Source organism: Taeniopygia guttata, chromosome 26, assembly GCF_048771995.1.
Source record: "Taeniopygia guttata chromosome 26, bTaeGut7.mat, whole genome shotgun sequence".
Classification (NCBI taxonomy): domain Eukaryota; kingdom Metazoa; phylum Chordata; class Aves; order Passeriformes; family Estrildidae; genus Taeniopygia; species Taeniopygia guttata.
In genome coordinates, this window is record NC_133051.1 from 2,598,898 (window position 1) to 2,613,415 (window position 14,518).

Here is a 14,518-nt window from a genome sequence, read left to right on the forward strand (position 1 = left end):
CACCTCCATGTTCAACGTGTCACCTCGATGGCTTCAAGGTGACACCTCCATGGCTTCAAGGTGGCACCTCCATGTTCAATGTGTCACCTCGATGGCTTCAAGGTGACACCTCCATGTTCAAGGTGAAACCTCCATGGCTTCAAGGTGTCACCTCCATAGCTTCAAGGTGGACACCTCCATGGCTTCAAGGTGTCACCTCCATGGCTTCAAGGTGGCACCTCCATGTTCAGTGTGTCACCTCGATGGCTTCAAGGTGACACCTCCATAGCTTCAAGGTGGACACCTCCATGGCCTCAAGGTGCCACCTCCATGGCTTCAAGGTGACGCCCAAGGTTCCTGGCTGGCTGCGAGCCCCGAGGGGCAGCCGGGCTCTTTGTGGGGGTAACCAGTGCTTCACTCACATGAGGAACATGCTGGGACCTTCCGGCATCTTCTGGAAGTGCTGCAGCTGTGCTGGAATTTTGGGAGCTCTGGGGCCGAGCCTGGAGCTTCCCGGGTGTTTCCCTGTGCTGGAGCTGAGCTGAGCTCCTGCCACGTGAGAAACGAGTGCTGGAGCATCTGTGGGGTCCAGCCTGAGCCTTGTGGGGGGCTCCTGTCTGAGAAGGGCACAGGGCTCTTCCCCACAGGCCAGGGGAGGAGAGGGACATCGGAATGGGGCCTGGATGTGGGGTCCCCGCTCTTTTCTGGTGTTCCTTAAAATTCTCAGCCTCACTGGGAGGTCCCTGCTCCTTTCTGCTGTCCCATACATTTTCCAGTCTGGATGAGAGATCTTTGAGAGACCTCTCTGGTGTCACACCAAATTCCCAGCCTGGATGGTGAGGTCCTCGCTCCTCTTGTAATCCCAGGAGAGAGGGAAAAGTGTGGCCCAGGGGGACCTTTCCGTGCCCAGGCTGTGACATTGGAGCAGGGCAGGAGCGAGTCCGTGTGTGAAACACCCGCACAGCCAGAGCTGGGGCTGCAGGAGGTGCCCAGAAGGTGCCCAGGAGGCCTCACCCAGCAATTTGGGTGGCCCCCAGATGCTGCTCAGCTCCTGGAGCCTTGGGGACACATCCACAGGGCAGCCCTGAGGCCTGGGAGAGGGGCTGGAACATCTCCTGCTGCCAGGGGAGCCCGTGGAGTGTCCCCAGAGCTGCCCCACAGGGCTGGGGCAGCAGGAGCCCTTCCCACCAGCTGCCCACTCGCACCTCTGCCCACCCTCTCTGTGTCTCTCTGCTCCTCCTGCAGATTTTCGGGGTGTTTCCTCTGCCACTGCCTCCCACCACAGCCCTTTTCCTGCTGGGGGGATCCTCCCTGCTGCCCTGGGAAGGGCAGAGTCAGACATTCTCAAAAACCCCACGTGGGTTTCGGGGAGCGTGGGGTGGGCTGGGGTGGCTCTTTGCTCCTTCCTCCTCCTCTTCCTCACCTTTCCATCCTCCTCCTTCCTCCCTGTCCCTGTCACTGTCCCTGTCCCTGGCGGGTGTCGCTATCTCACTCTCTGGTTCTTTGCAGATGGACGTAGTTTACACATTCCAGACCGGCGCCTCCTCTTTGCAGGGAGCCCTCAGGAGACAGCCTTCCATCGTGAGCCAGCACCACGATGTAAAAAATGTTTCTAGCCCAACCCATGTAGCTCTTTCCTCCGTCAATTCCACTCCCACCACTTCTGCTGTTGCTGCTGCTGCTGCATCTCCTCCTGCGGGCAGTGAGTGATGGTCTATTACAATGCATGACTTTAATAACCACAGAGAGCACCTGCACCCCCCTAACCCGCCTGTTCTCGCTCCCTCTCCGCCTTCACTCACACACTCAATCCCAAACCTGAAGGACGGGGCGGGAAACCCTTCAAAACCCTTCAAAACCCTTCAAAACCCTTCAAAACCCTTCAAAACTCTTCAAAACCCTTCAAAACTCTTCAAAACGCCAGTTTTTATGCTGTTAACAAAGTTATGAACCTTTCTGGTCCTTTCCCCCCCCCAGTTCCTTGTTGCTTCCTCCAGTTTTACCTCTTCTCCTCCTTTGCAGGGCTGGTGTTTGAGCCCACCCTCCTGAGGGCGGGCAAAAATTGGCAGTTCTTGCTCAAAAAACCCCCGAGTTCACGAGCATTGCTGGGAGAAGGGCAAGGCTGAGCCCAAATCCTGCTGGTTTTTCCCACTGCCCAGCCCTGGGACACACCAGGGATGGGCAGAGGAGCTGCTTGAAATCTTTTCTGGGGGCAGAGTGGCTGCTGGGACTGTCCCCAGGGTGGGACAAGCAGGACTTTTTCCTGCCCTGGTGCTGCCCATGGCTCAGCTGGTGACACCTCGGGGCTGCTGTCCCCCTCTCTGTCCCCACCTGGGGACGTCCCTCTGCTGCCCTGGGGACATCCCCGGGGTTCTGCTGGTGCCCAGGGCAGGCAGAGGATCCTCAGCGCCCACCTTGCTCTGCACACTCTGGATCCCAGGGTGTGCCGACACTGCTCTGCATGGAAAAGGGCATGGAACACAATTCCTGCTGGATCCCAGCAGGAGTCCTGGATCTGGCACTGGGTTTTCAGACCCCCCCCCAAAAAAAAATCCCTCTGTGTTCATCACAGGCTGTTCTGCACGTGATGGATCTCAGGGTGTGCAGACACACAACTGTGCATGGAAAAGGGCATGGAACACAATTCCTGCTGGATCCCAGTGGGAATGCTGGGTTCTAGATCTGGCACTGGGTTTTCAGACCCCAAAAAAGGCCCTGTGTGGTGCAGGGCTCTCTCTCTGTTCATCACAGGCTGCTCTGCACACTGGGTTTCAGGAAAAGGGCATGGAAGCCACATTCCTGCTGGATATCGATGGGAATGCTGGGTCCTGGCTTTCCAGAGCCCCCAAAAAAGGCCCTGTCTGATGTAGAACCCCTGTGTGTGTCGGGTGTTGGGGCTGGTGAGCACGTGGCCGTGGATTCTGTCTGCAGGCTGGGAGCAGGGAATGTGTCTCTGCTGGATAATTGGCTTTTTTATTGCACAGTCACTTATCCCTGTTCTCTGATTAGAGAAAAACCCTCGGTGACTTTCTGGAGAGCTTTCAGGCTCCGCTGTTTATGCACTGTGGGGGAGGAGAGAATTTGGGATAATTTTGTTTTCTCTCTGTTTAGCTGACTCTGAGGCTGGCAGCTGATTGAGTTTAACCCCAGCGATTCTGGAGCAGCACAGCTGCCTCCTGCTCCTCCTGCATCTGGGAAAACCTCCAGGATTTTCTGATGGGATCAAATCTGCTTGGAGGGGCTCAGAGGGGGGTGGGAACGAGACCAAAATGCAGTCTGTGGATTCATGTTTCCCCCATTTTGCAGCGAGGGAATAGAAAATGTGGATAGCTCGTGCAAACTTCACCAGGAGCTAACCCAGGTCTCCAAATTTCCTGCTGTTTTCTTGCCTGGATTTCTCTTGTTTCCCTCTGCTGCTTCTCTCTCTCCCAAATCTCCTCTTCCCTCCACGCAGATCCGTGGTGTCCCTCTCCCGTGGATGAGTTTTTTCCAGGGCTGGACTTGCTGTGTCCCTCCTGGAATTGCTGGAGAGGTCTCAGGAATTGATGTTCGGGTTTTGGCAGGGCCGAGCTGCTCCTGCTGGGAATTCTGCTCTGGCTTGAGGGATGTAATTCCCACCCCCCCAGCACGTGGAGGTTTCACGGGAATCAATTCCAAGCCTGGAGGTTGCATTTGAAGCTTCCAGGTGGGGAGGAGGCGGGAGCTGGGCCGTGGGAGGGAGGGAGGAGCGGCTCCAGGCTGGAATTCGGCTCTGCTGGCGCTGCCTGCCTCATTCAGAACACATTTCCTCCCTGTTCCCTTCCTTGGAGAGGGAACAGCTGAATTCATCGCGCAGCAGGTGATGGAGAAGGGAGGAAAACGTGAGGGAAGCTGCAGCAGGAGCTCCTTGAGGGGGCTGAGCAGGAGGCTGAGCGCAGATTCCCTGGAATTGCTCCAAGGAGCCTTCCCTGCTGCTCCTGGCAGTGCTGGACAAATCTCCAGGGGTCTGGAGGCTTGGGATGGCTTGGGAAGGGAGATCTGCTCCCATGGGAGAGGGGGAGGATTCTGTGGAGCTGCTCCTAAATCTGAGCTTGTAGATGTCACCACCTGGTGGCTCCGAGTCCCTGGGCTCTCCTTGGCCACCTCCTGGTGGCTTTGAGTCCCTGAGCTCTCCTTGACCACCTCGTGGTGGCTCTGAGTCCCCTCCTTGGCCACTTCCTGGTGGCTCCGAGTCCCTGGGCTCTCCTTGGCCACCTCCTCGTGGCTTTGAATCCCCTCCTTGGCCACCAGCTTGTGGCTCTGGCAGTCCCTGGGCTCTCCTTGGCCACCTCGTGGTGGCTTTGAGTCCCTGGGCTCCCCTTGGCCACCTCATGGTGGCTTTGAGTCCCTGGGCTCCCTTTGGCCACCTCGTGGTGGCTTTGAGTCCCTGGGCTCCCCTTGGCCACCTCCTCATGGCTCTGAGTCCCCTCCTTGGCCACCAGCTTGTGGCTCTGGCAGTCCCTGGGCTCTCCTTGCCCACCTCGTGGTGGCTCTGAGTCCCCTCCTTGGCCACTTCCTGGTGGCTCCAAGTCCCCAGGCTCTCCTTGGCCACCTCCTGGTGGCTCTGAGTCCCCTCCTTGGCCACTTCCTGGTGGCTCTGGCAGTCCCTGGGCTCTCCTTGGCCACCTCCTCATGGCTCTGAATCCCCTCCTTGGCCACCAGCTTGTGGCTCTGGCAGTCCCTGGGCTCTCCTTGGCTTGGTTGGATTTGTTCTCCTTGGTTCAGGTGGTGTTTTAGGGCTCAGGACTTTCTGTTCTCGAGCCGTTGCTGATGTGACAGATGATCAGTGTGAGGTGGCCCCGTGGTGTCCCTTGTCCTCTGCGTTCACCTGAATTGATCCAAGGTCACCAGTGCACAAATCCAGCTCTGAATTGGTTCCCAACTCCCTCAAATTCCCGTTTTTCCAGGCCAGTGGTGCTCCAGGCTGAGGTGTCTGTGCTCCAGCTCGGGTGTGTGCCCTGCTCCCTGTGCAGGAGCTCCTGGGGCTGCTTCCAGCTGGGATGGGCCGAGCCTGTGCCAGGAAATTCCTCCTGCTCCAGGGAGCAATTCCTCCTGAGCCAGGGGCAAAACACACCGGGAAGGGCATCCCTGGTGAGAGGGGGCAGGAACAACTCCAGGGTTCCAGGCACACGAAGGAATTCCCTGATCCAGAGATCCTCAGGAGGTTTTTGGCTGTGCTGGAGGGGGTGAATTCCCACTTGGAGGGGTGAATTCCCACTTGAAGGGGTGAATTCCCACTTGGAGGGGTGAATTCCCACCTGGAGAGGTGAATTCCCACCTGGAGAGGTGAATTCCCACCTGGAGAAGTGAATTCCCAGAGCTCTCCATTCCCTGCCGCTCTGCATCTCCTGCCTGAGCCTGGATTTCGGTGGAGCTGCCCCAGGGCTTCCCCAGGATGGTGTGTGTGGCTGGAATTCCTTCAGAATATCCAACAGAATCTGAACTGGCTGCCAGCCCCATCAAATTCCCATTTTTCCAGGCCAGGAACTGCTTTTGGAAACCACTGGGTGTCTCCTGCAGGTGCAGGGAAGGTGCAGGTCCCTTCCCTTCCCCTGTCGTGCCCATTTTTGAAAGGATCTGAGAGTATAAAAAAATCATTGAAAGTTGTACCTTCAGAAGCAGCCCTGGCAGTGTGTTTGTCCCAAATTCACCTGCGTGGATTTAGACAATTCAAAGGACAAAAATTTCCTCGTGCTGGCATTTATTTGGTGCAGGAAAGTTGATGCCTCTGACAAAAAGTAAAATGAAGCAATAATTGGGGGGGGTGAGCTGAGTCCTTGGCATGTGCTGGTGGAGGCATCCATGTGTCCCTGTAATCCGAGGGCCCTAAGGGACATTTGGGGACAAGAATACAACAAAGTCACAAAGAACCAAACCACCTAAACCTCTGCGGGTGCAGGGAATCCAGATCTCCAGCAGTGTGGGGAACCCCAAACTGAGCTGGATTTTCACCTGGATCCTCACAGCACCCACGTGGATTTGGTGCTTCCAGGGGCTCCAAAAAAAACCTGGAGCCACCTTTGCGCAGCCCCATTCCTCTGCAGAGCTGTAGGAAGGACCCTCCCAACCCACCCACGGCTCCCACAGTGTCGCTGTCGAGGCAGGACGGGAATGAAGGGACTCTGACCAGAAAGTTGTGAGAGTAAAACTCTGATTTATTCAAAATACACCGCTCTTTTATACAGAGCTTCATGAGGACCAACTCCATCACTGAAGTGAAAACAACTCACGGCACTGGTGTACAGTGCTTGACACACAGTGATAGAACTTAACTATCAACAATGTGACCAACAAGAGAGATACAGAATTATTTACATTCTTCTCCAGCTCTTTCCCAGGCTCCTGCCTGGCTAGAAACTCTCGGTTTCTTTCCCTGACTGAATCTGAGTCCCACACCACAGTAGATGCTGTTTGCCTAACCCACCTCTTTTTGGAGCCGTAGTTTCCCCCACCTCCTCCGTTGTCCTCGTGTCCGTCCACCCCGAGGCGCGCGCGCACCCACACACGAATTTAACGACTAATTAACGCCTTTTGGCTTCCATCCATCCAGACCGGTGATGCTGGGGCGGCGGTTTTGAGTCGTCCCGTGTCTTTTCTTGCAGCTTCTGAGGCCGCCCCGTAGCCGGTGGGTTCCCACCACCCCCGTAGTGCCTGACTCTGACCCCCCCCAGTTCACCGTAGATGTCTCATTTTTGACCGAGCTGTCTGTTCAGTGGTGATTTTGTCGCTGTGGTCGTGCTGTTTTATTATTTTTTTTGTTTGATGGTTGTCTTCCATCATTTTTTCCACGTTCTCCCTCCATCCCTGCCCTCTGGCACCACGCTGACCCATTTTTTTTTCCCTCCCCACGCCGCCCAGATCAAAGTGGTGAATGCGTTCCGTAGCTCCCTCTACGAAGGCCTCGAGAAACCCGAATCCAGAAGCTCCATCCATAACTTCATGACTCACCCTGAGTTCATCCTGGAGGAAGACGAGCCTCGGACACCATTCCTGGACGGCACCGAAGACGAGCCCGAGCCTGAGGGACTCCAAAAGCGAGGTGGGGGCAGCCTGGGGGGCTCCACGGCCCTCAACAGGAACAACAACGCCGTGGACAGCCAGTTCAGCTTCCCCGAGCCCGGGAGCCCCTTCCACAGCCTGGAGACCTCTGTTTGACCCTAGAACTTGGAATTCCCCCTCCTCCTCCTCCTCCTCCTCTTCCTCATCCTCATCCACCTCAACCCTGTGTGATGCCAGCAGCAGTAACTGGTCACACACGCTGCGGTCACTCCGTGTCAAACTGCTCATGCCTGTATCATCATCTGGGTTTTTGGGGGTTTTTTGGGGGGGTGTTCATCTGTTTTTTGGGGTTTTTTTTTTTATTTTGTTGTTTTTTTGTTTTTTTTTTACTGTTATTTAGCAGTGGGAAGCAGAGTACCACCACGCTGGGTGTTGGGAGAGAGGCTAAGCCAAAAAAAAACCAACAAAAAAACCACCAATTGTGCATCTCCATCCCTGATTTTCCGTGGTACTCACCCAGGGGAAGCTGCCAGCTTCTTTCCTCTCCAAGAGTTGCGCTCCAGGCACCTGGAGCCAGGGGGTTTTCACTTTGGAAAAATGCATGTTCCAAGGAAATTCAAATTGTTGTAGTCTTACACGCCCTCAGCCCAAAGGCTGGGGGTGCACTTGTGACTTGATTTTTTTTTTTTTTTTTGTGTGTGTGGTTTTTTTGGGGGTTTTTTTCCCACACGTGATTTTTTGGGGTTTTTTTTTCCTTCTAACGTTGGGGTTTGCTCTTTGCTTGTGGGATTTGCCCCCCTGGTTCCCCACAGTGGGAAGTGGGGAGGGGCAGTCACTGCTCCAGTGTGAAAATTAAGGAATAAACTAAAAAATCCCAGCCAGGGGAAGGTGTTTACTCCAAGGTTCAGAGATCCAGGGATGCCCACCAGTCTTCCAGCTTTGAAAAATGGCACCTGGGCTTTTTCCAGCTCTGCCTCTGTGTGTGCCCACACGTTTTCCTCTCTCTGTTTCCAAACTGGGAGATGAGAAATGAATGTGGGGCTTGGCTCTAACCTTGCTGGAGGGGAGAGATTCTGATTTTCCTGCGAAACTGGAGGTGAAACTGCCAGGGAAAAGGTGAGGAAAACCCCCTGTGTGAGGGATGCAGCTTCTTCCTGAGGAATTCTCTAGGAATTCTCTTCTCCTGCTCTGGGAGGGGGGGAACTCTTGGGGTGAGGATTTTTGCAGCTCTCCCGCTCCTGCCCTCCAGAGCAGAGGGATTTTTGCCTTTTTTTCTCTGTGCTTTTGGGGTCCAGCACCCCTCAGCCCCGCAGTGATCCGGGAGGAGGCTCCAGCCCTGCCCAAAAGCCGTGGGAGGCTGAGTGGAGGATGCTGAGGATGCTCCTGGATCCTGGGAGGGATCCCAGATTTTCCCAGATTTTGGCTTGGATGGCTGCAGGGCTCCCAGAGAAGCTGCAGCTCACTTTGGCTGCTTTTTTTTGGAGTTCATCTCCTCCCCTCGAGCCTTGGGAGAGTCCCTTTTCCTTGGAGTTGCCTCTGGATTGTCCCTCTGGAGCAGCAGGAGGACAGCTGTTCTGTCCATCCCCTCTGGCTGGCTCTGGAACAGAGGAGGAGCTGGAAGCGAGGTCATTCCCACCCCTGGATGGGAAAACCCTGGAATTGCAAGGGGTGGGATTCCCAGGGATGGGATTCCAAAGGATGGGATCCAAATCCTGGGATTTCCAACCCTGGGATCCAAACCCTGGGATTCCATACCCTGGGATTTCAAACCCTGGGATTTCAAATCCTAGGATTTCAAAACCTGGAATCCAAACCCTGGGATTCCAAACCTTGGGATTTCAAACCCTGGGATTTCAAACCCTGGGATTTCAAACCCTGCGATTCCAAACCCTGGGATTCCAAACCCTGGTGTTTCAAATCCTGGGATTTCAAACCCTAGGATTTCAAATCCTGGGATTTCAAACCCTGGGATCCAAACCCTGGGATTTCAAACCCTGGGATTTCAAACCTTAGGATCCAAACCCTGGGATTCCAAACCCTGGGATTTCAAACCCTGGGATTTCAAATCCTAGGATTTCAAACCTTGGGATCCAAACCCTGGGATTTCAAATCCTAGGATTTCAAACCCTGGGATTCCAAACCCTGGGATTTCAAACCTTAGGATCCAAACCCTAGGATTTCAAACCCTGGGATTTCAAACCTGGGATCCAAACCCTGGGATCCAAACCCTGGGATTTCAAACCCTGGGATTTCAAACCCTGGGATTTCAAACCCTGGGATTCCAAACCCTGGGATTTCAAACCCTGCGGATCCAAACCCTGGGATTCCAAACCCTGGGTTTCCAAACCCTGGGATTCCAAACCTTGGGATTTCAAACCTTAGGATCCAAACCCTAGGATTTCAAACCCTGGGATTTCAAACCTGGGTTCCAAACCCTGGGATCCAAACCCTGGGATTTCAAGTCCTGGGATTTCAAACCTTAGGATCCAAACCCTGGGATTCCAAACCCTGCGATTCCAAAGGCTGAGTGAGGGTTGTTTTTATTATTTTTTGGGAAAGGTTTTGGCTCAGGCTGGGTTCTGCTCCTGCCCCGTCCCACCAGGAGCTCCCAGCGGAATCTCCCGTGCCTTGTCCGAGCACTGCCTGCAGCACCTCCTGCCACGCCAGGCCCAGATTTAACCTTTGCCAAGATTTTTAAGTGTTCCTTAAATAAAACCACAAACACAAACCAAGTGTCTTCGCTTCGCCCCCGGCACCGCCGCGGCCTGGGAGGAGGAGGAGGAGGAGGAGGAAGGAAGGAGCAGCTCGCTCCTGCTGAGGAGAAGGTTTTTATCCCAAAAATCCCAAATTATATCCCGAATTTCCCTGGTGCTGCGAGCTGGGCTTTGTTCACTGCCAACAGCAAGAAGAAATTGCCACCACTGCCCGTCCCCAGTGCAAATTCAGTGTCCACCCCATGCCCGGCTCCTCCTTCCCCCCAAAAATAACCCAGGGGAGCGAGGGGATTTTGGGTTAAACAACAAAAGCAAACCCCAAACGAGGGGTGGTTGTGGGGTTTTGGTTCTGTGCTAAAGGTGACGTTGCTTTAAAAAAAAAAAAATATTAAAAAAAAAAAATTCACTTTTTCTATTTTAAATACTTGCAAAAAAGCCAAAAAAAATATATATGGTGTTCTTACAAGCTTACTAAATATTTATTAAATACTTTTTTGGGGGGATGCACCGATTTTTTTTTTTTTTCTTTTTGATATTTTTTTTAATACCTCAGACCTGTTGAAAAAAAGAAATTTAAAAATAAAAAAAAAAAGAAGACTCAAACCAACAACAACTTTAAGCCAACTTTGGAGGCTCTCAAAGTCACTCCCAAAAAATCTGTGACTTGGCTGGGTTTGCCACAAAGGGTCTGGTCGTTCCTTTAGTTTGCTCTATTTTTGTTGTTCTAGTTGCCATTTAAAGAGTGGGTGGGGTTGGGGGAGGGAGAAATAATGCTATATATAAATATTATGCAAAAAAAAAAAAAAGAAAAAGAAAAAGAAAAAAAATCTAGTTTTCTTTAGCTCAGAAACTGATATTTTTACGTCAGCCATATGTATTTTGTTTAAAGAAAATAAAGAACTATCGAGTCCCGCCGCTGCCTGAGGGCAGTTGCAAGGGACACTTTAATTAATTCCGTGGATTAATTAATTCAGCCATCGGATGCCAGTCAGCTTCCTTTTCTCTGAGCAGCCATCTTTCTACTAGCCGTGAGTTGGATGACACAAATGGCTTGTTTTTTTTATATAAATATCTATAAATTATGTTGGTGTATGGCTGGTTGCTTCAAGTATAAATGTTTCTTGTGCAGATTTCCTGTAAAGTTTTGTTTTTTTGGGGTTCAGTTTCAGTGATATCCTGGCAGCAGCTGACTCTTGGCTTAAGTTATTGAGGACATTACACAAAAAAACAAACAAAAAAAATATATATATTTGGGGGAGATTGGTGCTCCAAAAAAAACAAAAATAAAAACAAAAAAACAAAAGGCATGGTCAGCGGGCAGCACGGACTTTTGGGGACTTTCTGCAACATGCCTTGACTAGGGGGAGATATAAATATCCATATAAATATATATTATTATGAATAATTTTTGGGGTTTTTTGATTTTTTTTTGCTTTGTTTGAACTGCCACGAGCGCGCGCGGAGCAGGGGAGGGCCGGGACCCAAAGCCACCCCCTCCCTCCTCCTTGTGATCAACTTGTGCTTTGTTATTAAAACACTCTGAACATCCTTCTGCATCCAGTTCTTGCTCCCAGCAGGGCGGATTTTCCCATTTTTCCGTGGATTTTCCCATTTTTTTCCGTGGATTTTCCGTGGAATTGGCGGATCGGTACCAAAGACGTCGCGGGCTGGCCAAGCAGCTCTCGAGGCGTTCTCCTGCTGAGGTTTTTATCATCAAGGGGGTGGGGAGGGAGGTTTAATTTCATTTTTTAAATTTTTTTTTATTTTTCCCCAAGTTTTCCGTGCAAAAAAGTGAAATTTCCCAACTGATCTCGCGAAGGAAATAAACCAAACCGCGTTTTTAGCATGGGCGGCCATTTCCTCCCCTCACACCCTGGGCCAATAACCTCCTTTTTCCCACCCAAAAAGGGATTTTGGCATTTTCCCCTCTCACCCAAAATGTCTCCTGCACCCCCAGATCTCCACATGGGATGTGGGGGAACCTTTTCTTGTTTATTTTCCACCCAAACGGGAATTTTGGCACTTTCTTCCCTCACCCAAACTGCCTCCTGCATCTCTCCATGGGATGTGGGGGAACCTTTTCTTGTTTATTTTCCACCCAAATGAGGATTTTAGCATTTTCCCCCCACCCAAAATCCTGCACCTCTCCAAATCATCCCTTGAAAAGGATGTGGGAAATCCTTTTCTTGTTTATTTTCCACCCAAAAGGGGATTTTGCCACTTTCTTCCCTCACCCAAAATGTTTCCTGCACCCCCAAATCTCCCCGTGGGATGTGGGGAATCCTTTTTCTGCTCTTTTTCCACCCAAATGGGAATTTTGGCATTTCCCCCCCTCAACCAAAATGCCTCCTGCACCCCTTTTCTCGTTAATTTTCTACCCAAACAGGAATTTTGGTGTTTTCCCCCCTCATCCAAAATGCCTCCTGCACCCCCAAATTATCCCCTCAGGATCTGGGGAATCCTTTTCCTGCTCTTTTTCCACCCAAACGGGGATTTTGGCATTTTCCCCCCACCCAAAATCCTGCATCTCTCCAAATCATCCCTTGAAAAGGACGTGGAAAATCCTTTTCTTGTTTATTTTCCACCCAAACGGGGATTTGGGCACTTTCCCCCCTCACCCCAAATTCCCCAATTTCCCAATTTCTCTCCCCAAATTCCCCAATTTTCATCCAGCAAAGCCCACAGCTAAAACTGCCTTTAGTTTATTTCCTCCCCTTCAATAAATATATATATATACAGTCTGAACTCAACATTTATGTGTGTGTATTTATATTTATCCAACATTCTCACACAACAAAAAAAAACAACTTTTTTTTGAAGAGGGCACGTGGAGTTAAGTTTTTATTTTTATTTTTTTTCCCAGTAACTCAGTATAATAAGCACTGGTATTTTTGTATTAAAAAAGGAAAAAAAAACCAAAATACGAAACAAAAGACTGAATATTATGTGGTATGCATGACATTAAAAAAACAAAACAATGGTGGTTTCAAAGCAATATGTACCCTGGTGTGTTTGCCATATCCTAGAGTCCAGCTTAAAGTGCACCTGATCTGTATTGCATTTTGATATTAATCTCTATGTACAATGTTTTGCATGTAATTTATATGGATCTTGGGAGAAAAAAACAAAAAAAAAAGGAAAAAAAAGACCAACAAAACCAGAATTTGAATGAATTGTGCGTTGGTTTCTTCTGAGCAAACAAACTCCAAGCAGAGATGAAACTCCAAAGTGGAAGCAGCGGTTGAGGGGTGGGAAAAGAAGGTGCAGTAAAATAAAAATAAAATAAATAAAGAGGGAGAAGGGGAACGGTTTGGAATTAATGAAGATTTTTTTTTGGCTGTTGAGCAGGAACGATGCATCCAGAGAATAAAATGTGCCCACGTGTAAATGTGGCGTGATCCGTGTGTCCCAAAGCTGCCCCAGGAATGCTCCGGAAAAGTGGGAAAAGGGTGGGAAAAGGGAAGGGAAGAGAAAAAGGGATGGGAAGAGGAAAAGGGGTGGGAAGGGAAGAGGAAGAAGGAGAGGAAGAGGGGTGGGAAGAGGGAGGGAAGAGGAAGAAGGGTGGGAAAAGGAAAAGGGATAGGAAGAGGCAAGGGAAGAGGAGATGGGAAAAGGGATGGGAAGAGGAAGAGGGATGAGATGAGGGGTGGGAAGAAGGACGGGAAGAAGGGTGAGAAAAAGGATCGGAAGAGGAAGAGGGGTGGGAAAAGGGATGAGAAGAGGGGTGGGAAGAGATGGGAAGAGGGATGGGAAGAGCAAGAGAGATGGGAAGAGGAGATGGGAAAAGGGGTGGGAAGAGGGAGGGAAAGAGGGAAGGGAATAGGAAGAAGGGTGGGAAGAGGAGTGGGAAGAAGAAAAGGGATAGGAAGAGGAAGAGAGATGGGAAGAGGGAGAGGAAGAGGGGCAGGAAGAGGAAGAGGGAAGAGGAAGAGAGATGGAAAGAGGGACGGGAAAAAGGATGGGAAGAGGGATGGGAAAAGGGAAGGGAAGAGGAATAGAGATAGGAAGAAGGAGGCGAAGAGGGGCAGGAAGAGGGGTGGGAAGAGAAAGAGGGATGGGAATAGGGGTGGGAAGAGAGAGAGGAAGAGAATGGAGCCTGTCAGGCGGGTGAAGCCACTTCCGGACACCATCTTTGAACCGGGCACCGGCACACGGCGGCGGCCCCGGCAGGGTATAGAAACACAATCCTGTTCCCTTCACAGGGAGAAGTTTTTTTTCCCATTGTTGAGCCTTTCTGAAGAACTTTTGAAGCGTCCGGAAGCAAAAAAAAAACCACAGTAAAATCCACACCCGCTCCGCCTCATCCGCTCGCACGCCCTCTCCTTTCCTGTAGGGCAGGTGATGCCACTTCCGGCCGCCATCTTGGCAATGCGCGCCATCTTTGAGCTGGGCTCCGGGACACGGCCAGCGGCCCCGGCAAGGCATAGAAACACAATCCTGTTCCCTTCACAGGGAGAAGCTTTGTCCCCTTTTTGAGCCTTTTAAAGGATTTTTGAATCGTGCGGAAGCAAAGTCCATAGTAGGATCCGCCTCATGCGCCTGCCCGCCCTCTCCCTTCCTGCAGGGCGGGTGAAGCCACTTCCGGCCGCCATCTTGGCAGAGGGCATCAACTTTGAGCCGGGCACCGGTACGCGGTGACGCCGGCGAAAAAACAAATTCCTTGTCATTTCCGAAATAAAATCTTTGTCCCGTTTTTGAAGAACTTTTGAAGCGCGAGGAACGCAAAACCAGCAAAATCCAGTTTTGCTCCACTTCGGGAGAGTGAAGCCACTTCCGGCCGCCATCTTGGCAGGGGACGCCATCTTTGA

General features: G+C 51.5%; 1 protein-coding gene across 10 annotated transcripts in view; it reads left to right on the forward strand.

Annotated features, from left to right (window-relative positions):
• ATP2B4 (ATPase plasma membrane Ca2+ transporting 4) overlaps positions 1-12,993 on the forward strand; it is a 75,810-nt gene extending 62,817 nt beyond the window's left edge. For 6 of the 10 annotated variants that reach the window (XM_041721382.2, XM_041721380.2, XM_041721381.2 and 3 more), the window contains one exon: positions 6,856-8,507. In XM_041721382.2, the coding sequence (XP_041577316.1) occupies positions 6,856-7,152 (297 nt within the window). In that variant the 3' untranslated portion in view covers positions 7,153-8,507. Of the gene's footprint in view, positions 1-1,488; positions 1,690-6,855 lie in introns of those variants that run through there. The other 4 variants (XM_041721385.2, XM_041721383.2, XM_041721384.2 and 1 more) reach the window with 4 other exon arrangements.
• Positions 12,994-14,518: the final 1,525 nt, after the last annotated feature.